Genomic DNA, 24,004 nt, shown 5'->3' with positions numbered 1-24,004 from the left:
GCCAAGTGCGGCGCTTAGCAGGGATTCTGCGTCAGACAATGCCACTGCCTAGAACTCATGAAACTCATGAAACGTGATTTCCTTAGTAATTAAAGCTGCGGTGCATCGGGTGTAGTAAAGCCGGCCTAGAAGAACAAATCCTTGTTACTCCACTATTATTAGCGATGACTCGCAGAAGAAAAAACAGCACCACACCCCGAGTCACAGCCAAAGTCAGACGTATAAATCAATATTTATTTACAGCTTTACTTTGTTACTGTACATTTTTCCTGCAGGTTATTCACAAGGCTATACAAAGCAAGGGGACTTTACAATGCAGCATTTTGGGTGACAAGTACAAGTGGCCCCTGAGCTGAAACCAGCACTGGAGGAATTAGGGAGCTGATGCGAGTGCAGGTCACTCCGCTGCTACATTGGTTATGATAGATTGGCAGGTGGTGCCTACAGTCCAATGTGATAGCAAGTGATAGGTGATAGACTGAACATGGAAAAGATTTATTACAACTCCTCTGCCTCAATGATACAAGGGAGGGCTTACTACAGGGTAGCCAAGTCCTATGGCTATGATCCAAAGCAAAGAGCCACCAATAACCTACTCAGGTCTCCCATGGAGATGTTCTCCAGGCTCGTTTTCCTTGGCATTATTTCAATGTATATCATGATGTCCGGTCACAGCGGCAATAATCAACTGCTCATTGTAGCAGCCCTAGAAGGGCGGTGGAGAGTTATTGCAACTATTGTTTAAGTCACCAGTTTAGTCCAAAGTATTGTCCCAAATGAAGTGCACGCCTCCTAATAGAGGTGACGCAACCTTGGCTAATCGAATGCTAAACTGGAACCCCCCTTCACCCTTTCCGTAAAATCTCAGTTGGCCACTTATAAAATAAAAAAAGACTTAAAACGTTGCTAAATTAGCGCAAATAAAACATGCACCGACTATTGCAACTTTTTTTTTTTAAATGTCTAAAACTGTGTGATAATGTATCCCCAGTGTGTGAGAGCTCAGGTGAAGGTAGGACGACACTATAGGTCATGCATAGCAGCATTAGGTGCTGTAGGTGAAATGGCCGGCTCCTCTGACAGTAAGGAATTCATATGTCACATTATGTTGATCCAGGAGGATACACCCTTATTAATAATGATAATTCGCTTACACAATCATCTCAACAATAATCAAACTGATTTCTGATGCCAAAAATCTTAACTTGGGAGACGGCCATCACCTGTACGTTGTATTGTACACCCAACATTTCAAGTATTGCAAGAAGGTAGGTAAGGACACTTGATGAGGCAGCGTTACACACCCACGACAGGTTGAACTGTTTCGGCATCACACCCTTATGCACTGATGGAGAACCTTGGAGGACATTTCCGCTCCCACTAACCTACACCTCAGCCTGATGCAGCAAACCGATGGCTACTACAATCTGCTTGCACTGAACACGGCCTGAAGACCAACAGGTAAAGTGTCACAGTAAGAGACCGGGGAAGTCTCTCTCATTTCCGATCCTTGAAAATATATAAATAATTTAAAATCTAGTCCAAACCAGCAATAAAAAGGTTCCTTGTAGCTTTGAGTCCAGAATTTTCTAGTAACAGGAGAAGGCCTGGTCGCTCTCCTCCTCTTATTCCTACTTTCTCTGATCAGAGAACGAGGATAACACTATAGGGTCCGGCCCATTGCATCAGGAACAGCACAGCCCGGTGTCTCCTCTGCTATGTAAGGAGAGCTGGTGCATCCACATGTATTACAGCCATCAGGACCTGGTGTTATGTCACACGTGAGGTGTCTGGTTCTTCTTATTCTGGATGCACTGGAGAACCTGTATAGTGTCACGTATTAAGGCCTCAAATATGCCGTCAGCCAACTGCATTTTTACAAACAGTTCATCCTCATCATAGTTCACCCACTGAGCCTCTTCCTCGTGCAGTTCTTGTACCTGTCAAGAGGGGGGAAAAATTTCCATTAATTTAAAAAAAAATAACTTCGGCATAAAGTGGTCCCATATAACTCCTAAACATGCAGGGCCTGCACATCTGTGGTGTAGCTTAAACCAATACTGGATGTAGAATGGAAAGGTATAAGATTTGTAGCAGGAATTCTGAGTAAGGGCGACAGGTCTCCTGGAGAGACAGCGAAAGTCCCAATCAACCCAGGGCCAACACCAGCACTGGGCAAGTGATGGGGCCCAGAGCTGCTGGGGGGCCCACCTAAGGCTGTACATAAAGAATTCATGGGGGTGAGCTGTATCTAATCAATATGGGGTGAGGGGGGCTTATATAAAATACCCATGAGGTGGCCGTTTGGTATGACAAACTAGAGAACAGGAGACTGTTTTAGTTTCTGAACTTTTAATGCGGCCACGCAAAGGGACCCACTGAGGCTCTGTCGCCCAGGGGCCTGCTGAAACCTGGAACAGACACTGCCACTTACACACAGTGATTGACAGGGACAGATTAATGCACCTGGCTGTTTAAGTGGTGCAGTCATATCTGAATGGGCATCTAATAGCCGTGATTGATGGCAGTGATTATCAGAGGGTGTCTACTACAGCCTTAGGGTGAAGACACACATGGCGTTTTTGGGCCGTTTTTGGGCCGTTTTTACTAATTGCGTTTTCAGATCATTAAAAACGCATGCGTTAAAAAACGCATCCGTTTTTTAAAAACGCATGCGTATTTTGAAAACGCATGCGTTTTTGTCAGTTTTTCCGAAATCGCGCAATGAAAAACGGACAAAAACGCATGCGTTTTTTAACGCATGCGTTTTTAACGATCTGAAAACGCACTTAGTAAAAACGGCCCAAAAACGGACCAAAAACGCCATGTGTGTCTTCACCCACAACCAAACTGTGTACTAGTCTGTCAAGTGTCATTAAGGGGTTAAAGCTAATCTGTCACCAGACTATTGTGCTCTACTGAAGTGCAACATGATATAATGACAGGTTTCACTGGCCTACTAAACAAAACAGTATTAAGTACTATTAAGTAGCTGCAGATGCAATATCATGTACAGCTCATTAGTCCTGTTACTCTATTCTAATCTTTTCTGAATTACGTGGGGCAGATTGTTACATAAAGTAACTTTTAGGGGCTCAATTATAGGGCGGAAATACCACATAGAGCCTAATCTGCAGTAATGTTAATGCAATGACTTTACAGCGTTATACATGTCCTTAGACAGCAGTTATTAGTGGGACTATTATATCTAATAAGTGACAGCTGTAATCGCTGCTAAATGACCGGCTCCACCTTCATCTCAATCATGTTTTATAGAGGGATAAAAGGAGCAGTACAATAATCCACTCCTAGTAAAAAAGTGAATGGGCAGATCATGGGCACTTTACACAATGTAGTTATCTGTCTCTATAACTTTGCAACATGTAGTACAAATACAAATCATGTGACACTAGAGCAAAGTGTACGTCTGTCATAGGCCGGTGTCACATTATTCCACCATATGCCAAGCCATGGACTGATCACTCTGCTGGGACTGCGCTCCCTGCATATCATTGATATAGGATGCATTTGTTTCCCCGATATGTAGCTGAGCCGACTGTCACTGATCGCGGTATATTGTGAAACTGGCCTTATGCTTTCAGTTCTCCTGTTCCAGCAGAGGAAGAGAAAAATGGATAAAAAACCCATTGTTTTTAGTGGGTTTAGTGTTTTTTTTTTTTTTTTTTTTTTTACAGAGGTAAAAGTGTCTGCAGGATTATTTTCTCTGTATAAAACAACTTAGATCTGGGGAAAGGATATGTTCTATTTTTACATTGCAGCCTCCTCACAGCAGATGCTACAGGTAACTACAGATTGTTTCAATGGTCAAGAGAAGACGACATTGCTGCTGTGTGTGTTCCAGTTTATAGGGTTCCTACCTGGGGTCGGTCGTGACTAGATTTCATGTACCAAACAAAGTGCAGTTATACATCTCATATTTTTTGGACTATAAGATGTCTTATAGTCCTTGACTGTTGTAATGGAAATTGGGTGAAGTGCTGATGTAGCGCTTTACCCAATCTCCTTGAGAGAAAGCCTGTGCACTCCTCTCTCCTGGTAGTCCTGACTTGTAATGAGACAGGACCTGTGATTCCAGGTCATGTGAATTGAGACATGACCCAATGATGACATCAGTGTTCGGATTATGTCTGTGCTGGGGAGCTGCAGGAAAAGGGTGCAGCTTAGGGTGAATGGATTGGAAGCAGATATGGGAGTTATGCATATGTGTGTGTTTGGGGAGGTGAGGGGGTAAACTGAGGGGATGGAAAGCTGTGTGTATGTAGGAGAGCTAATGCTGTCAGTGTGCATGGGAAACAGGAAATTGTAATTGGTGTGAAATATAATTTCTTCCAGATGTCCAAATCTCGGGTGTTTTCTAGTCCGAAAAATATATTAATCATGATTAGGCCCCATGGTCACATCCGTAATTGTTTATGGCACGCAGTGTCTCATCGAACGGTGAACTGGCCGGTTGGCTGGGCCACAGAAGACAGGACATGTCTCTTTTTTTGCCAGATTTGTGGCCATCTGGCTCTTTTGGAGAGGGGAGGGATGAGAAGTGGACACTACACCCTTCAACACCCACCATGAACACCCAGTCGTGTGCATGTAGAGAAGGGACTCCTTGCATCATATCACTACAATACTTAAAGGACATCTACCACCAGGATGAAGGACTGTATGCTAAAGAGCCTGAGGGGCTCCTGGTTCCATTAACACCTATGGAGCCTGGACTCATTTGCATATAGTCCTTCATCCTGGTGGTAGTTGCCCTTTAAAGTCCTTTCCTCTGCACAGGCTGCTGGCCTCAGATCATATGTCTGTGTTTGCTAGGGAGCCACTACAATCAGTTGGCATTGATGTCTCTTTACTTTTTATACTTCAGTGAGAATATAATGATTTATAGTCTGGTGAGATTCTCATTACTGTGTTTTGTGTGGTGAACACCTCAAAACATATATAATCACAAAATACATATATATTACTGTACCAGTATATGATCCACTCGGTCTCGCTTTTTCCTTCCAAACTTCATCATCCTCTGCCAGTCTGTTTTATGGTTATGCTCTTTCTTTAGGCTCAGAAGATGAAGAACTTCACTGGTCAGAAAAGCCTGAGGGAAACAAAAATAAGCAAAGCACAACTGAAATAGTATCACAGACAAGAGCAAATTATTGTCAAACTGTCATCTTCCTAACACAGGACATTACCTTCACTTCCTTCATGTCACTGTGATCTTTTATTCTGCGGGAATAGGATGGAGTCACCCGAAATGGTTTCTTCCACGGGGGCTGAGATCCTCGGGGGTCTGGAGAACAAATCTCTTCAAATATGTATAAAGTCAGGTCAAACAACATCTGTGGAGGGAAAATAAAAAATGTTAAATAATAAAAATGACAGATTTAGCTGGATGTGAATATCGGTGGACTCTGCATACTTCTTTATAGGCGCCGTACGCTGGGCTCCGGTCTTCCTCGGTAGATGTGAAAGTGTTTCGGATCTCCTGAGGGTCTCCTCCAAGCTGCTTCCATTCCCACAACTTGTCTACTGCCACCGCCACCAGCTGCTCCACCTCTGGCACCGTGTGAGGAACAGCAAAGATGGGCTCTGGTGGGGACACTGGCTGAACAGACTTTGGTAATGGTTCGGGGCGAGGTGCTAAGGTTTTTGGCTCAGACACAGGACTGGAGGAGCGAGCAGGTTCTAGTTCAAGATGCTGACTTTTTCGGCTGCTTAATCCGAAATCTTCATCAAACCAATCTGGTTCATCCCCTAGAATGGAGAGAATGTTCCGGCTCGGCTCAAACTCCGTCACATCCTTTTCACCAAATGCATCATGTAAAGAATCCTGGTGGGAAAGAGGGAGACGCATTCAGCAAACAAAGATAATAAGGGGAACATTACAGAATACGAGTCCTCTGCATTTTATACTGTGATAAGCCTTTTCCAAAAATCAGTAGGAATGTAACTGCTAGGACCACAACTGCGCACGAGAACAGGGGTCTGGTCCTCAGTAACTGAATGAAATGACAGCTTGATCTGCTGCACCCTTCAATGTTACAGGAGTAGTGGAAATTTCTGACACTCCCATAGTAATACATTGAGCAGAAGTTTGCATTCACAACCTGCTGCTTTATTAAGTCAGAACAGGACCCCCATTCTTGTGATAGGTGGTGGTCCCAGCAGTCATATTCCCACCAATTAGATTGTTATCCCTATCTTGTGGATAGGGGATAACAATCAAACTTTTAGCCTGTAAACATTAAGTATGGCTTGTATTTTAATCTCCTGCAATCTTTTAAGAACAGTTTAATTTAGGACACTTTGTTTTACTTATTTGCAGCCCAAATATTGCTCAGGTAGAGCTCTGTATTAGATAAGATAGATGTATCTCTATACTAGAGGCAGCAACAACTGCACCACCTTTGCAGACCTACTATTTCTCAACAGCCCTAGATGTGCACTGCCAATAAATAATATAACATAAGCGGGGCTGTTTCACCTGTATTTTGATATTCTGTGAATGCCCCAATTACAGTGTAAATGATGCAAAGACTCCACTCCATAATGCTGAAGTTTAGTATTCATCACAGTCAGCAGAGTGGTTTTTACCGCATACTAGCGACAGCACCATCCACGGCACAGCAGCGCACTGTACATTTCATCATTTCACTCCCCCAGATCCCAGTTATAGAAATCTGTGTCACATTAAGCACCTCCTTACTCACCAATGTTTGGTATTCGTCCCCTTTGGGGATCTTCTCTCCCTCTTCCACGCTGTGAAGTTCCTGATTACTTTGCTGGATTTTCTGCGCCCTTTGCTTGCGTATATCTTGGAGGTAAGAGACTGTGTCCTTCAGAAAGACTTGTAGAAGACTATCTGTCAGTGTGCTTACTTCTGCAGCCTGTGACGTCAGTCTGGTCTCGGACTTTTCAACCAGATCCAGTAGTGGTGTCCTAGACTTCTGGGTTTCACTATCAGGTATGGGGGTGTCTGTGAGTAGCCCCTCGTGCAGCCCTTGCTCTACTAATGTCCTGTGTGACTCGGAGACACTAGACTCCGTGCTTTCTAATGGGGATTTTGCTTGGCTTTTTGTATCTAAGTCATCAATTAATGGACTTTCATTGTCAAATGGTTCCTTGGGTTCAAGAGAGGTTTCCAGGTTACTTTCACCTTCTGGTGCAGACACTTGCTCTGCTGATGAGAGCAATGAAATTTTCTGAGGTGGAGCAAATATTCCATGTAGCGGGGAACAAACAAAATAGCGAGTATCTCCAAGGGAGCCATCATTATTACCTTCTGCTTTGTCTAGCTCTACACCAGCCCAGACACCATCAGCAAACAAGGTCTCCCCTTTAAAACGGAGTGTGCCCGGCTGTACCCCACTCACCAAGACCCTATCCCCTAGCTTAAACTCTGAGAGTGGGTCACTGACTTCAGTGGAGACCTGAATTTCCTGTGAAAGAGGCTTCAATTCTGTGATCACTTGAAAACTCGGACATGATGCTTTAACCTCATTGTCTTGGTCATAAAACCCATCGGCAGGTATATCCCTCCCTGGGGTAGTAGAATATGAAGCATCTAGCTCTTCCCGAGGAGTTTCCGACACTGAATACTTCAAAGCTGTAGAAGTCTCAAAATCTTCAGAGTAGGAGTGTTCTTTGTGAGGACTTAGGTTTTCCTCTAGAGAGTCACCCCCTAGTTTAAGGTCCAAGGCTGGAAGTGGCGAGACAGATCTATTACTCTGTGTCTCCAGCGTATCTTCAAGGATCTCGGACTGTATGCTTGATACTGGGCTGTCATGTGCCGACAAGAAGGGCTCCCTGACTGTGGGGGAAGGAGGACCAGCACTGGGGGAATCGTCCTTGGTTGAGATAGGAATGGATGTATGTGCAGATTTATCACGGATACTCTCCTCCTTTGCACTTGCTAGTGATTTTTCGGGAGTTGTGCTTTCTGCTGGATAAACAATAAAAACATTGTTGAAAACTCAAAACACGCAAAAATAGGACACTATATAATAAACCCTGCATCATTCACTTCTTACCATAGGACTTGGAGCTGATCTCAGTCACATGCTCGCTTTCCACCTTATAGGAAGTTGTGCTGTCAGTCCTAATAATATAAGAGGTGATATCAATGCATCAAGATGCAATAAACCATAGGGAATACATAAGGAAAAGTAACTAATGTCTCTATACCTCTGGATGGCATCAGACCGTATGGGGGCGGCCTCTCTGGATGATTTCGGAACAATCTTGGCGCTGGGTGCTGTGCCTGGTTCACCGCTCAGTTCTTCTTGTGTTTTCTGGATATACTCATCATATGACTGCAAACACAGGTTTTCATTTTATCAATTATTGCTTTTGCAAATTAGGTTTTTTTTTTTTGTTTTATTTCCTCCAAATCAAAAAGTAAACAATTATCGGTTTACATTCATTTGAATATCATTCTTGTATCAAGAGATGACCACCGGCTCAAAAGGGATTTAGATGACATTTCACTGTGTAATAAGATGCAGTGGGAACAACCTCTATACACACACACACGACTCCTACTATCTACAGGAAATCTGTCACCGCCCACCATATATAGAGCAGAAGCAACAGAGCAAATTCATTGACAGGTTGGTGGGAAAACAATCCAACATACAGACTAGTTTATAAATTATTAGCCTTCCCTGTATGGATGTACAGAGACAGCTGTCAATCATTGATTAGGAGATTAAAAGGACTTTCAACAAAAACCTACAAGTTATGCTGTCATTTCCAATATTGTAATATATCAGTCTGCTCAGCTCAACCAGATCTATGCCATGAACTAGTAATTGTTGTATTTGATCATGCACCAGGTCTATAGAATGCATTGTCATCTCGGCATGTAACTGTGACCAATGGACTGATTGAGAGCCTATATCACCTTCTGCCAGAGAGGTGAACTCATTTTTATGCACACTATACTGTCTGCAATTAGTTTGACAAGGCTGAAACACAATTTGCATGTATAAGACTAAAGGCCCTCTATAATACAGTTCCCATAGCTTGTGGTCATTACCTGCAGCTGCTGGAGTAATATGGCCTCCTGCGCTCGCAACCTCTCTTTCTGTCTTCTCCTTTGCTCTCTTTTTAGGTTTTCCACAACGGATTTCCGCTTTTTAAGCTCTTCCTTCAGAGCCCGTATGCGCCCTTCAATATCGCTTTGATCAGATGTAGCCTCTGAGGAATACAAAATGTGATATTAGTATTAGTTTATGTTTATGAAAATGTCTTTAAGAAATTCTGAGCCGAGGGACAATGTGTGGGATTCCTCTGACCTTTAGGCCAAACTCTCACACAGTTACAAAGAACCTCTCCTCTCTGCAAGACTGTCATTAATGTCTTCAACAGGCACTTATGAGAAAAAAAATCTACTTTGGGGAACCCCAAAAAAGTTGAGGGCCCCTTTATTATCTTTTTAGAGTTAATTTTGGTCACTGTCCTGTGTAAACAGATGAAAAATATAGGATTGCCTTCTCATGCATCTAAAACTGGTCATACACATTGACCTTCTAATGTGTATGGGGGTCTACAGCATCTCCCCCAACATCAGAAAAATGGAGAGATAAGGATGAGACAGTTGGTTTAAGACGGCTTGTCCTTTTGTTCTTAAAGGAAACCTACCACTTGAAGTGGCAGGTTTCAGAAGAAAACACCGAGCACCAGCTCAGGCTGAGCTGGTGCCGGTGCTTATTCTTGTTAGTGTTTTAAACCGCGGTATCGCGGTTTAAAACACTTTTTAAACTGTATAGCCGGCGCAGGGAGATAAGCATGGTAAGCGCCGAGCGCGTACCTCCCTGCGCCGGCTATACAGTTTAAAAAGTGTTTTAAACCGCGATACCACGGTTTAAAACACTAACAAAAATAAGCACCGGCACCAGCTCAGCCTGAGCTGGTGCTCGGTGTTTTCTTCTGAAACCTACCACTTCAAGTGGTAGGTTTCCTTTAAGTAGATACATTGCTTTCTCCCTCTGTAATTTAGGACATGTGCATTGCTTCTTGAGCCGAGTGTGTATGTTGATAGGGGGGGTTGGCCATGATCGTAGTGGGCTGCACAGCTAATATCGTCTAATAACTAATGTAACTGGTAGCACTCATCACTTCTGATAGCTCCAATGGTCTGATGGGCCATTACCTGAATGTGTCATGGAGAGCGACTCCTCGGACCAGGTGTGTGAGAGCTGGTGAGGTCTTAGGGTAATGTGAATTTTCTGCCGCCTTGGCTTCATACTTTCCTTGCTGGCTTCAAATTCTGCTGGTGATTTGCTACTTCTTGGTGGAGACTGAAAAATACAAATACATCAAATGTCATATTTGTTAGCTATAATAGGACAATTTGGGGACCTTGTTGGTCGAGCAGAGTCTTTTTGTCAGGACATGGCATGACTAGGCCAGAGTCTCTTCATGCAGTACTGAAGTACTCTCCTACTGATTGCTGATGTCACGGATTGTGGCACTATGACAGCTGGCACAGAAAAACAGCATGAATGTGAATGAGCACCCAGAAGCTACTTTGATGGCTTGGGCATGGTACCGTTTGTTCCAATTAACAAAACTAGAAGTTTTACAGAACAATTGGAGAATGTACAGAAGAACAAGTACTAAAGTGCAGCAAACTCTTTCAGTTCAGCAGTATTTCTGGCTTAGATATTCATTACAGATCCTTGATAAAAGTTATCAATATCACATTGTATGCACCCCCCCCCAATCAGCTGTCTGAAGATCTTGTTGTGTTTAGAGAAGCAATGTGTCTCCCCATTGTACACAGAGCACAGCGCCACCCCTTATAAAGTGGCAGTACTTGGCATTGCAGCCCAGGCCCATTCACTAGAATGAAAGAGTTGCAAACAGGAGATGGTTGGATGTGACATCTGCGGAGTAGAAGCCAATTTGAGCAGCTGATTGTGGGGTGTTGGACCTAGGCTAATAGATAGATCATCAAAATGTGGGTCCTGTAAAACGGCCTTTACCCAGTCATAGGTATGTGTGTGTGTGTGTAGGGGGGGAACCGGTTAGCGGAGCTACTGCCTTACGGCAGGAGATACAATTTTAGACACTGGCAGCATTTCTTCAATGGGCTACTTCCCTTATGAAATATGGACTGACAGTAATCACAAAATTCCATAAAGTATTTACCATTTTGCTGGGTCCAGATACTGCCAACTCTTCAGAGATGCTACTACCATGTTCTCCACTCTGCTCATGAATATGCTCTGCAATGGTTGATGGCTCAATGCTTTCGGAAGATAAATATTCTGGAGGAGGGCTCAGAGAGGTCCTGGTCTGGATAGTTGGACTTGGTGGGGCTGAGGAACCTTCCCTGGTTATCTTGTCTGTGGATTGAAGAAAATGATTACAGTCTGGTATATGACAATATAAACTGGAACTCTCAAGAATGAAGTGGTTACTACAAGATAAGGACAATCTTATGCCATTTCAGCTCAATTATATCTTCATTGGCAAATTACAGGCCCTTAAAAATAAAGCCTGTATGGTGGGCACATTTCACGGATTAAACAAGACTCCAAGCAGCATAATTATACATATGATGCAAGGACTCCCAGCTTCCCCACGCAACAGCAGCGCTGTATTTTAATAATGTTATCTGTAAGTCCATGCTGTTCCTCTGGGAAGCTGGGAGTCACTCAATAGTGCATAATTATGATGTATTAGGAGTATATATTTCTGGAGTAAATTTATAATGCAGAGAAAATATCATTTTTATGGACATTAACATTTTGTTGCGTCATCACGGAGGCCACGAGGTCCGGTGCACCGTGGTCAGTTTCGCCACGTAGTTCCTCCATTATGATGCTGGACAATTCACGTAACAGGTCATAAATAAAATTTACCTGTAACTGCACTTTAAGATCTGCCAATGTGTCTCCTGTCTGAAAACTGCATCAACAATAAGCCAACTATTAGATGGTATGAACTAGGCTGTCTAAGGATGCACCAGATTGATTATTCAGGACAAATCAGTGTGAACAATGGCAATATTTTATGATCTAGCCTAATATTAAAGGATATCTAAAAATATAAATCAAGCAGGGATAAACCAGGGACACTTACCATGATGGTGGTAATTATCTGATATGTGTTATCCATATCCTTCCTTCTAAAATCAACATTTACAATTATGCTAATGAAAAAGGGTCATGGATAACAATGTTGGACAAATCTTGATGTATGTCCATTTTTTAATCCTGGCTTAAATAAAATAAACAAGTTTTAACAGAAACGTCAAGTCTCGATGGATTGAAGCTGGACCATACTTTTCTTTCTATGAGTAAGTGTCCCTGGTTTATCCACACTTGATTTTAATTGTAGATTTCCTTTAAATGGTCTACAGAATAGACAGTCAGCCCTAATGTCTTATGTCCTAAACTAGAAACCCCAAGCTTAGGTCCTCACCTTCTACAGCAGTCTGTGGACTCTCAGTGCCCTGGCTCTTGGTTTTTACCCTTTGGTTATCCCAAGCAGCTAGTGCCTGCTTCTCGATTCTCCTGATTTCCAGCTCTTCAGCATCCAATCTCCTTTTCCACTCCAGAAGCTCCTGTGCATGTAACCTCCTCTGCACTAGCTGCTGCTCCCGCTTTGTCAAGAATCTGGGGATAGATGTTAATTAGACTTTGGCCCTATTACAGCTACAACTTGCCCAGGAGAGGGAAGGATGAGGGGACAGCAAGCAGAGGAAGGAGACACAACAATGCATGCGTGGCTTTCACAAGCCCCCCCCAACAGCACACCGTCATGCCCCCAGGATTCATCTTCATGATAGCGCCTCCCGCCCCCCTCACACAGTGCAGAGAGTAGAGGGAGCGGTGCCGTTACCTGAGCAGATGGCGGCAGATATAGAGCTGGAATTTGGGGTGAAGTTTGGGAAAGCACACACTGAGAGAGGCCCAGTGCTGGGGCGTAAAGACAGAGAAGAAGCAGTGAACAGGGCAGATGTCTCTACAAGAAAAGGAGCGAGAGTTTACCAAGGAGACGAAAGAGTGAGACAGAGTAACAGAGTGAAACAGCCAAAAAGCCGCAAGAGGACCACAGTAGGGATCCTGGAGGATGTCAAGCTAGTGCGATTGAAAGAGCCAAGGAAGTTGCGAAAAATAATGGGGGTTTATTGAGGATGGACATAGCTAACAGGGAAATGGGAACTGTGGAAGGGAATGACGTCCGATAACAAAATAAATAGAGAATTATAAGGGATGTTCAAGAAACCCAAGACGTAAAAACACAGAGAAAGACGAGTCAGATAAAGAGATGAAAACTGATGACTACAACACGAAGCTGCACCTACAGGACAAAGGCTGGTGAATATTCAGGGGTACATAACTAAAAATGGCAGCTGTCTAGGAAAGGAATCTTACATCATATACCAACAGGTGATACAAGCGATCAAACTAATGCAAATTCTACAAGGTATGCAGATAAGAAAGTGTAGTTACTTGGCGTCCATGTGGCTGTGCATTTTGCGCAGTTTCTGCATGATGCTGCTTGTCTCACTACCGGAGACTGACACCGGGGAAGGACTGCGGCTCTCAGCTTCAGAAGGATCATGGCTGGATAACGGACTGGGTTGGATGTCCGCCTCGCTGGGCTGCTCCTGCATAACATTAACATGCAACATTTCTTTATCATCTGTTTCAATGTATTTCTCAATTATATGACTGTAGAAAATATTACAGGTGTATATTATTGATGTGTCACAATAGAAAACTCACCAGCTGCCCGTTTTCTGCCGACTTGAGCTTCTCCTGGAGCCTCAGGGTGCTGTTCTGGATGCGTTGGATCTCCTCCTGCTGTTTTAGAATAAGTTGTCTCTCTCTGCGCGCCGCTTTATTAGCTTCCTGTAGACGTTTGATTTCCGCCTGAAGAAGACAATTAAAATAGCAAAATTACAGAGGGAAACAAGTCAACTCCTATCACAAACAATAAAAGACCTTCCATACCTGTTCCTGCTGCAGTCTCAGTAGAAGTCCACGCTGCCGCTTTCTCAAGGGGGGCATTTTATCATCCTCCCCTTTATCACGCAGACGCCTGCAAAGCATAAAGGATTTTCAGGTTAATAGATGACAAGGGGGGGATTTGGTGCTGTAACCCCCTGCTGTGTCAGAGCTATCAGAAAGTGTTGGTCTCCTTATAAACATGGCATCTGGCTGCATTGTTGGGCATTCTATGCCAGGTGATGCCTATGCCAGACACTAATACCCTGTTTCCCCTAAAATAACAACCCCCCCCAGAAAATAAGATCAATACAATTGTGCTCAAGCTTATAAATATAAGGTCTCCCCTGAATATAAGACCTAGTGGCAGTCATTGCAACAGCTTCATACACACCCTACATTAGTATTAGAAGGTCATTTTGATTCTGAAAGAGGTTTTGACATGAGTGAAGAATTCATTAGGTAAACCACTGACTGTTACACTGCAAATAATCCACAAGCAGCTACCTGGACACCAAGAGTTGATTGAAGAAAAGTGCTAAACATGAGAGATTAAGTGCAATGATTCTAATAGAAATTCAGCAAGAAATTTAGCACGTTTGGAAAGCAATAAGGAAGTTAAAGAAGTTGTTGATATGATGGATTTGAAATAAAAAAAAAATCTTGCTTTTTGTTCATAAATTCAGGGATCAATGAAAAAACCATAGATTGTTTTACCAGGAAATAGAGCCACAAGAAATTTCTGATGGAATTCAGATTCTGATGTGTTGACTACAGTATATTAATAAATAATAAAAAACAATAAATTAAAATTGTTTAGCCTAAAATATTATGTCCCATGAAAATAAGACCTAGTGCACCTTTAGGAGCATACATTTATATATTTCGGGGAAACACGGCAACTGGAGGGCTGTTACCTGACATAGTATTGATAAGTGTTTGCATTTTTTCTTAAACATGATTCCTGTCTGGCTCTTTGCTTATTAGTGGAAAAGAAGAGGCAGGCAGGCAGACAGACATCATGCCCAATTTTTTTGAGCTAATGGTAGATGATCTCTGATAGTTAGAATGACAGAGTGAATTTCTGCAGTTCCTACCAAACCATATAGATGCCCTTTGTTACAAGGTGAAACACATTTGCAGTAGTACCATAATACACCATGAATAGTTGATTCTACCTCTTCTGGTGCTCCAGCCACGCAAGTTCTGCTTTCGTCTTGTCTTTAAGTGCCTTCTGGCGCAGACGCAGGAGAGCAGCCTGATGGGCTGAGCGCATCTCTCCTTCCTGCATGTACTGGCGGACCATCTCCATGGTGAATTTCCAGAAGCTATCCTGTCCACTGGAAAAGGGTCCACTAATCTCCTGCATAAGGGGCATTGCATTATTAATGATGTGCAACGTGAAACTGTGAAATTACTTCTATTCTTCAGTTCACACAGCTCTACCTTCTCGGGAGTGCTTTCTTCATCAGATTCATGCCGACGGCTCCGCTGTCTTTCCAAACTACCTCGACGATGAGACTCCGAGGGCAACAGGGAACGGAACGATAATTCCTCAATGCCTTCTTCATTTCTAGGCTCTGCAGAGCTTGCACCTTGGAGAGGAAACAAGTAACAGGGGTCACAAATGTGGTCTGAGGGGCACCAACAGTCCATTTTACTTCCATGCTACACTGTTAAAAAAAAAAGGGAACACTAGATCTAAATAAATTAAATATTCTCAATGAATACTTTGTTCTGTATAAAGTTGAATCTGACAACAAAATCAATGGAAATCAAATGTATTAACCATTGGAGGCCTGGAATTGGAGTCACCCAAACAATTAAAGTGGAATATTTCATTCATTCAGATTTAGGAAGCGTCATTTGAGTGTTCCCTTTATATTTTTGAGCAGTGTATAACAATCCATACCAACCTTTCTCCTCTATGGACAGGCTGGTGTCTCCCTTTGTTGCACTCCGTTCTGGGGTTGGTAAATCCTCCGAGATGCTCTCCTCCAGTGTCCTGTGACTGGCTGTTTCTTCTTTGATCGATGACGCTGGTTGGCTGTCCTGCTCACTACTGCTGCTGCAAGACATCAAACAAAAGCAAGAATTTAACTTCAGCTTACCAAAGAAAATCTTCCCATCACTCCACATTCAGCACACCATATACCTGTGTGAGCGCTCTTTGAAGCTTGACACACTGCTGGGAGGCAGAGAGGATGGAGAGGCAGAACGAGACCCTTTTTTCCTGGAAAAAAAACAACCTTTGTGTGTGACAAACAAATCTCTAAACTGCAGTCCGCTGTAACATCTGTATGGCTGCAAGAAAAAAAACAAAACAAAGTATGATAAAAGTACCTGCTCCCATGAGAACGGTGTCGATTTTGTTGATCTGATGTAGAAGAAACAGCATGATCTGAACTAGCTGGAGACATGTTACCACGGTCTGGCTCCTAATAAGAGAAGGATACTTCATAAGACTAAATATACACAGCATATATCATTGGTATTTTAAGGCTCCATTCTCCTGTGTGGTAATAATGTTTAGTGGGGTTTCTGTAAGGAGGATCAGCGCAGGCCAGGCTGCACCGCCATTTTAGTCATGTAAAGGACCAGCACTCTGATGCTCCCTCTAGTACAGTTAACTGGGTCATCAGGAAGGTCATTTATAATAAAGAAAAATTAGTCAGATGTACAGCATTACACAGATGCCACTGAAATCAATGGCCTGTCTACAGCATACAAGGATTTTCTGGCTCTGCCAGAGTGAAAGACTGCGGCTTTCACATTAAGATGCTAAAGGGGATGTCCGTGAATTAGGTATTGAGTACATGAATTCGACCACAGAGAAGCAGAACATAAACCAGTAGTGGAAACACTGACTGTTTTGGCTAAAATACACGATTAAGATCTAAAATTTCCTGACGTTGCTCACCTCATGCACTCTGTTCACATTCTGGGATGCACCTGACTCTCTCTTTTTTTGGAAGCGCTGAAGCATTTCTGCCTGCGTCTAAAAGAAGGAGAAAAAAAATAAAACTAAAACATAGAGTTGGTAATATGTTAATCCACACAGCACATTTTCTGTTGAATGTGGTAGAGGAACTGATCGAGCTGACCCCATGGTTTCCGACACGATCATTTTTGCCTTTTGGCTAACCAGCTATGGATGCAAAAGGAATGTAGGATGTACACAAAATGCATGTATAAAACAATATAAAGGCTGCCTTCACATACATAATACTGCTACAGCCTGCACACAACTCTGTTATGATGACCCTCTCTCTTACCTTTGCTGCCATCTGTCGAGCCTCCTCCAGCTGTCTCATACTCGCTTGTGCTTCCTGCTCGGCCTGTTGCCTCAGTGCAGCCATATTCAATTCATGACGTTGTTGTTGAGCCTAAAAACACAATGCAAAAAACTTCCTAAATAGGTTTTATCAAGTGCATTTTTACAATGTATCTTTTGTGGCTATGAAAGCTACAAAAAACCCATAACAACTATGTCCTGGGTTAACAATCCAGAATGAAAAGTTCTTGTTAGCACAGAACTGAAATCCCCAAAAAGTGTTTGCCATGGTAACTAGTCTAGATGTAGACCAAAAATTATAATACCTTTAGTATTTGGGCAAGTGAAACAGCCTCCTGTTGCGCCAAAGAAATCCCACGCACACGTTCAACATCACACAGCTGCCGAACAGATTCCTCCATGGCCCCGAGATAGTTCAGTTCAGCAGACAGACGCTGGTGTAACCCGGCAGGAGAGAATCTCATTGCACCTGCAGAAGACACAATTACATGAGTAATTACATGTCTACAGTGTCCAACCTTTAACTGTATAAACATTAGCTTCAAAAACAAATGTGTGCACCTTGCCCAGTCTCTGTTACTGTATTTGGAGCTTGTGATCCCACTTGTTGACCAGATGGTGGTGGTACTTGTCCCCCCACATCCTTGCAGCTGGACTGCTGACTCCTTCCATCTTTTCCATTGTCGGACATCAGACTAAAACACAAAATGGGAGGGGAAAGGAAATAAATATTATATTATATATACATACACACATATACATACACACATATATATATACATACACACACATATATATATACATACACACACATATATATATATTATATATATACACACATATACACACACACACACACACACACACATACATATATATATATATATATATACACACATATACACACACACACACACATACATATATACACATTTATATTATCTTCTATTCATGTATATATAATTTTAAACATTCAGCAAATGTTCTATATCATTTTTATTCGTTCTAGTACAAATTTTCTCGGGACCTGATGAAGGGAGCTACCTGCCCTTGAAACGTTGTCCTTTTGTCTACATTTTTGAAAAGGAAAAAAAAAAAGAAAAGAAAAAAAAGACCCTTTGATGCAAACTGTGCAGCGTCTATAGATTTCTGTTCTTTTCTGCTACTATACTCATCTGATCATTCAGTCCAGGCTGGATCCGGTAACCAGTGGACACAGCATCCTACCGACAAGAGGGACCCAACCATCCCTAGATTTGTCTTTGTGCCTACATTCGTCAATTTCTTATTGTACTGTGATTATTCTTATTTTGTTCTCACCTTGTGATAGAACGGGAAGAGACGTCCCCCATGGTACTGTCCGAGTCTGAGCCTGCTGAGCGATCTCTGCTGGCAGATAAAATTGGAGACGTCTGTTTGCTCCCTCTGCTCTTGTTTTCAGAACCAGATGAGTTTTGCTCCACTTTGACAGAGGGTGGAGAGCCATTGTTCTGCCAAACCTTTCCTACATTGCAAAAAGAAGATAAAAGTGAGTTCCCTTGCCAGCCCTGTGGGACCTCGTACCCCTCACCATGGAAGCCTACAGTTATAGCTTACGCTTTGTGCTGCCCCTCTGTGATGAAGCAGATAAAGGGGATGAAGCTGAAGATGGAGTCTGTGAGGAGTGTGGGGAAGCATCACTCCTGGATTTAACAAGAGGTAGTTCTTCCTTGGCACTGGAGACACTGGTATCCTGGCTGTGGAATAAGTAGCAATTCACATTAGTCTTATGAATCCCTGAATAAACTAAAACATGAGAACTTTTACTAATGTTCCACACAGCTAAGTTTACATCAGCATCAGAGATCTCTATAATATGTGGTAGGAAGAATAGTTCGGGAGCATGCCCTCCTGTCAAGATAATACAACCCAATCCCAACTCAATAGGGTCTTCTGAAGGCTGTCAAGTGACAGGTACAGCACTATACTGAGAGTGGGGCACTCAAAGAGGATGTGATCATAGAAGTGTATGCTGTGTTACTGTAACAGTACTTCCAGCATTACTTAAAAGGCTCAAATAGACAATGTTATATAGTGAAGGGGTTCACAGTCAGTCCCCTACTTAAAAACAGCTGACTTACAGACGGACCCCTAGTTACATATGTACCTCTGGATGTTGGTAATTTACTGTACTCGAGTCCCAGACTACAAAAATCACAGGTGTCTGCAATGAAGCTTTATAGTAAATCCTGGTTCCTATGACAATCCAACATTTTTAAAATTCAATTGTCACAGAGACCAAAAAAATTCTGCCTGGGGTTACAATTATAAAATATACAGTTTCGACTTACATACAAATTCAACTTAAGAACAAACCTACAGAACCTATCTTGTACGTAACCCGGGGACTTCCTGTAGTTAACTTTTAAGGCGTAAACTTTTAGCCACAACAAATGTATAGTACAGATGAGAATATTAAAGTATATTACAGAATTTACTAAAGAAATATGTTCCTGTGTCCTTTAAATAAGGATGAAAGGCAGCGGAAAATCTACCATCAGGATGAAGGATTGTAAACCAAGCACACTGATATACTATTGTGTGCCCCCTCTGGTAGGATCTGCTCTTCTTTAAACCTCTTATGCCCAGATTTATATAAAAAAAAAAAAAAAAAGCTTTTAGAACTATGCAAGAAAGACGTAGGTGTTAAAGGACACCTGTCATCAGGTCTCTGCCACTAGTCCTGTCACCTCTACCTGTTGGAGCAGCTCACAAGGATCCATCCCAGCCTTTATCCAGTTATTTCATACATTATTCATTGTAAAATCACATATTTTTTATCATGTAAATGAGGCAGGTCACATGGTCAGAGGTAGTGATGTCACCCCTGTTCCCCCTCCCCTCTCCTCCCCCTGCTCATGTCTGTGTGTAATGTATAGTAAAGCATGGCTAGTGTGAGTGCTGTACCTGCTGACATGCTGCATCCTCCTAATATACAGGTGAGAGACACAGACATCAGCTACACATGAATCTGACATGTTCTGCTGTAACATGGCTGCCTGGAGCTGCTGTATCTCTCCTATACACACACACATGCACACACAGGCTGCAGGGGGCGTGGCCACCAGCACCAGGAAGCACATCATTATACAGCCTCACATCATTATACAGGCTGTCAGTCATGCACTGGGGGTGTGGCCGTGCCTCCCACTCATGAATAAGGTGGACAGCTTGAATATGCTAATGACTCATTGGACATTTCACAGGTCATTTGCATACAGCTTTAGGACCTCATTGCTTAGGTTTACAGGCATTTAGAGGGACAATGAAGGGATAGAGGCAATGCTCTCTAATGGCAGTTTATGAAAATATATTTAGTTTAGGGGGTTATTTTGTATGACGGGTTCTCTTTAATGGAGCTTGGAGACCCTCAGGCTCATTAAATACAAGGGCATAGGAGACCTAAAGAAGTGCAGATCCTGAAAGAGGGGACACACAATCCTTCATCCTGGGGGGTAGATTTCCTATGAGCAGTTTCAGTCTTTTATCTACTGACAGCTGAAGAGATAAAGGAGCTTGATTATGTGTCTAATGACTTAACTCTTTACAGACAATCCCTGAATAGTACAATCACCAAGCAATGAATCATCAAGGAAAATATTCTCTACTTATGGAAAGAGTTATTATTTAGCCTTCTGTCCTTATCTATATACCCTGTACAGGACACGAGATATCTTTTAGAAACACTGCTCACTAAAGGAGAAGATAGGAACAAAAGCAAAATAACAGAAGCTTTATCCTTTGATGGAGAATACTACATAGTTTACCATTATCACATGCACTGCTCACTTCTGAAATAAAAAAAATTAGCACGAAAGGTTCATTTACACCCCAAGAATATTCATAGACTATAAAGCCAAATAATAACAACCTTTGAGGTCTCTCTTTCCGAGGATCTGCTGCCGAGTCACTAATGTGGGATGAAACAAAGTCATCAGCATAGGAAAGACTATCCTGAGGACTGCTGGCTGATGACACAGGCTGGAAATGGGGCTGATTTTCTTCGAATCCATTAAGATCTAGAAGAGACAAATTTTTCATTATTGTTTTTGTAAGATAATAGATGAGGCTTCCACAAGTCATGCACCCTCGCCCTCACCTCTCGCTTGTGGCTGGAAGGTCCTGGTAAAGATGTTGATAACACTGTGAGGACTTCCTTTAGTCAGCTCTTCCCAGGTACCCTGAAAATCAGATCTCACATTGGGAGCCAGTGGTGAATATTTTTCGGCTTCCCTCTGGAATTCAGTGAGTGGAGCAAAAGATCTGTAATCCTTGATGCAATAGTCTTTATTTTTGAGAGTTTCTGGGTGAGGATGTGACGCAGGTTTCGGCCGAGTCTCTCCATCAGAGTAGCCGTCTTCACTCAATATGGGCCCTTCACTGATGGAGCTGGTACTGGAATTAGGACTTGCTTTCTTCTGAGATCCGGAGGTCACGGCACTCTGCTCAGTTTTCTGTGTAGACTGCTTTTTGTCTTCCTTGTTATATCTCTCAAGTAAAGCAGACGTGTCAGCAGCTAACTCCTCAGGAAGCCTCTTGTATAGATGGCTAGTCCCTGGGAGGTCATCCTGGGAGAAGTGACTAGAACAAGTACTTAGCATTTTCTGGATCCTGTTGGAGAACGCGTCCACTCTGCTTTCTCTTTCCGGAGGACTGTCAGGTTTTTGCCATGCTGTTTTCACCGATGGCCGTGGGTCAGGTTCAGAGGACCAAGCTATTGGCAAGGTTAGTGAGCCACCCGCCAATTTTTTGGCTTCGTTTTCAATTCTAGAAGACAGAGACATCGCTGTCGCCTTCAAAGACTCAATACGATCCAGATTGCTCTTAAAATCTGTGGATGCCTTTAACTGTACACTCGTCTTCTGAGAGGCTGGAAACATATTGAGTGTATTCTTGGATCGTGGATTAAGGAAAGATTCCAAGTCTTTAGGAAGTGCAAGAAACTGAGATTGAGGTAATGTGCCCTTTGAGGTCAGCTTGTCTGGTTGAGGACAGTAGGTCTCCATAAGGTCACTCCTGAAATAATAGAAGTAATGCTATGAAGTATGAGCAGGTAAGTGGCAACATTACAAAAACACTACAAAGTAACAAATATATACAACGAGATGTCCTCTGTCATCACCTTAAAAATTGGCAACAGGATGCCCCTTCATTGAAAGCAGCTGCCTACAATTTTTTCCTTATATAAATTGATATATTTTAGGTACATTAGTAATCTTATACAGAGATTATAAATCTAAGGTACAAAAGACTTTGCTATGTAGCTACATATACTTAAAGGGCACCTACCACCACAAATCTACCTATAAAGGTAGATTGGGTGGTAGGTGCATCAATGGGACGTGAGGATAGACCTTTTAAGGGCTAATCCTCACGTCCCCTCACTTTTTTGGTAACTTTTATTCCATATATATTTAAATTTACTTATGTGGCTACCGGGGCGTGGAGTAGCCGCATACGAGATTACATGAGGCGGCTATTCCACGCCCCGGTACCCACTTTACCCCTCCTACTCACCCATCTTCGGCGCGCAGCTCCGCGTAGCTGCGCGCCCTCGTCCGGCGACCCTGCCGTCTGCGCATGCGCAGAAGAGCAGGCCCGCGCCTGTTTCGGAGCAGTGACCGCGCAGGCGCGGGCCTGCTCTTCTGCGCATGCGCAGACGGCAGGGTCAACGGACGAGGGCGCGCAGCTACGCGGAGCTGCGCGCCGAAGATGGGTGAGTAGGAGGGGTAAAGTGGGTACCGGGGCGTGGAGTAGCCGCCTCATGTAATCTCATATGCGGCTACTCCACGCCCCGGTAGCCACATAAGTAAATTTAAATATATATGGAATAAAAGTTACCAAAAAAGTGAGGGGACGTGAGGATTAGCCCTTAAAAGGTCTATCCTCACGTCCCATTGATGCACCTACCACCCAATCTACCTTTATAGGTAGATTTGTGGTGGTAGGTTTCCTTTAAGCCTAGTAGTAGTGTTGAGCAGAGCCAAACTTCATCAGAAGGGTCCAGGTCTGGCTCAACCCACCGCCAGTAACCGACCGTGAGAGTTAAAGGGAACCTGTTAGCAGAAATTGACCTAAAAAACTAGTACAAGTACGTCTATTTCATGGCCCAGTATGGCGGCATAGTCCAGAAAATCAACTTTGAAGGGACATGCAATTTGGTTGTATAAAGTAAAGGAGGCGGAGAGTTTAACACTGAAGTCAAGTTCTCCTCACTTCAGAAAGCCCCCTTCACTGTAACTGATGGGCCTGCATCCAGACACATCACTAACCAGATCTTCTTCATTCTGAGGTGAGCAGAGCTTGACTTCAATGCTGAGCTCTCCGCCTCCATGACTTTATACAACCAATTTACATCTCACTTCAAAGTAGATTTTCTAAATAATGCCACCACACTGGGTCATGAAAGAAACAGGATCTTGAGGGCCTTGACCTGCTTCACAACATAGGGGTAATGGTTAATTAGGTCAATTTCTGATGACAGGTTCCCGTTAACGGTTTGCCTGAAAACAAAGTCGCCAGCATTTAAATTGATCCGGTACAAACAGAATATCAAGCTTTGGTTTGGCCGAACTTGAAATTATATGGGTCCTCTCATCACTACCTTGTAGATTATATAGTCTGCTCAAGGCGTGAATTTGTGATGAACGCCCTTAAAGAGTACCCAAACATTCTGCCGAGTATTACC

At 42.9% G+C, this 24,004-nt stretch overlaps 1 protein-coding gene across 3 annotated transcripts in view; it reads right to left on the bottom strand.

The window, feature by feature from the left end:
* Positions 1–201: 201 nt before the first annotated feature.
* CEP350 (centrosomal protein 350) overlaps positions 202–24,004 on the bottom strand; it is a 49,265-nt gene continuing 25,462 nt past the window's right edge. Inside the window, exons 12-39 of one of the 3 annotated variants that reach the window (XM_072128117.1) lie at positions 21,416–22,332; positions 21,188–21,335; positions 18,874–19,013; positions 18,598–18,781; positions 17,839–17,972; positions 17,583–17,746; positions 17,258–17,368; positions 16,903–16,980; positions 16,326–16,420; positions 16,138–16,215; positions 15,899–16,050; positions 15,429–15,577; positions 15,161–15,345; positions 13,989–14,076; positions 13,761–13,907; positions 13,485–13,642; positions 12,871–12,993; positions 12,451–12,644; positions 11,173–11,369; positions 10,172–10,319; positions 9,056–9,216; positions 8,203–8,330; positions 8,049–8,116; positions 6,729–7,960; positions 5,438–5,848; positions 5,211–5,357; positions 4,991–5,113; positions 202–1,940 (exon numbers count right to left, since the gene is read on the bottom strand). In XM_072128117.1, coding sequence (XP_071984218.1) covers positions 1,776–1,940; positions 4,991–5,113; positions 5,211–5,357; positions 5,438–5,848; positions 6,729–7,960; positions 8,049–8,116; positions 8,203–8,330; positions 9,056–9,216; positions 10,172–10,319; positions 11,173–11,369; positions 12,451–12,644; positions 12,871–12,993; positions 13,485–13,642; positions 13,761–13,907; positions 13,989–14,076; positions 15,161–15,345; positions 15,429–15,577; positions 15,899–16,050; positions 16,138–16,215; positions 16,326–16,420; positions 16,903–16,980; positions 17,258–17,368; positions 17,583–17,746; positions 17,839–17,972; positions 18,598–18,781; positions 18,874–19,013; positions 21,188–21,335; positions 21,416–22,332 — 6,025 coding nt within the window. In that variant the 3' untranslated portion in view covers positions 202–1,775. The remainder of the gene's footprint in view (positions 1,941–4,990; positions 5,114–5,210; positions 5,358–5,437; positions 5,849–6,728; positions 7,961–8,048; positions 8,117–8,202; positions 8,331–9,055; positions 9,217–10,171; positions 10,320–11,172; positions 11,370–12,450; positions 12,645–12,870; positions 12,994–13,484; positions 13,643–13,760; positions 13,908–13,988; positions 14,077–15,160; positions 15,346–15,428; positions 15,578–15,898; positions 16,051–16,137; positions 16,216–16,325; positions 16,421–16,902; positions 16,981–17,257; positions 17,369–17,582; positions 17,747–17,838; positions 17,973–18,597; positions 18,782–18,873; positions 19,014–21,187; positions 21,336–21,415; positions 22,333–24,004) is intronic. The other 2 variants (XM_072128118.1, XM_072128119.1) reach the window with 2 other exon arrangements.

This window comes from Engystomops pustulosus, chromosome 10 (genome assembly GCF_040894005.1).
Source record: "Engystomops pustulosus chromosome 10, aEngPut4.maternal, whole genome shotgun sequence".
Lineage (NCBI taxonomy): Eukaryota > Metazoa > Chordata > Amphibia > Anura > Leptodactylidae > Engystomops > Engystomops pustulosus.
The sequence above is the reverse complement of the archived record's forward strand: the minus strand, read 5'-3'. Positions and strand labels throughout refer to the sequence as shown.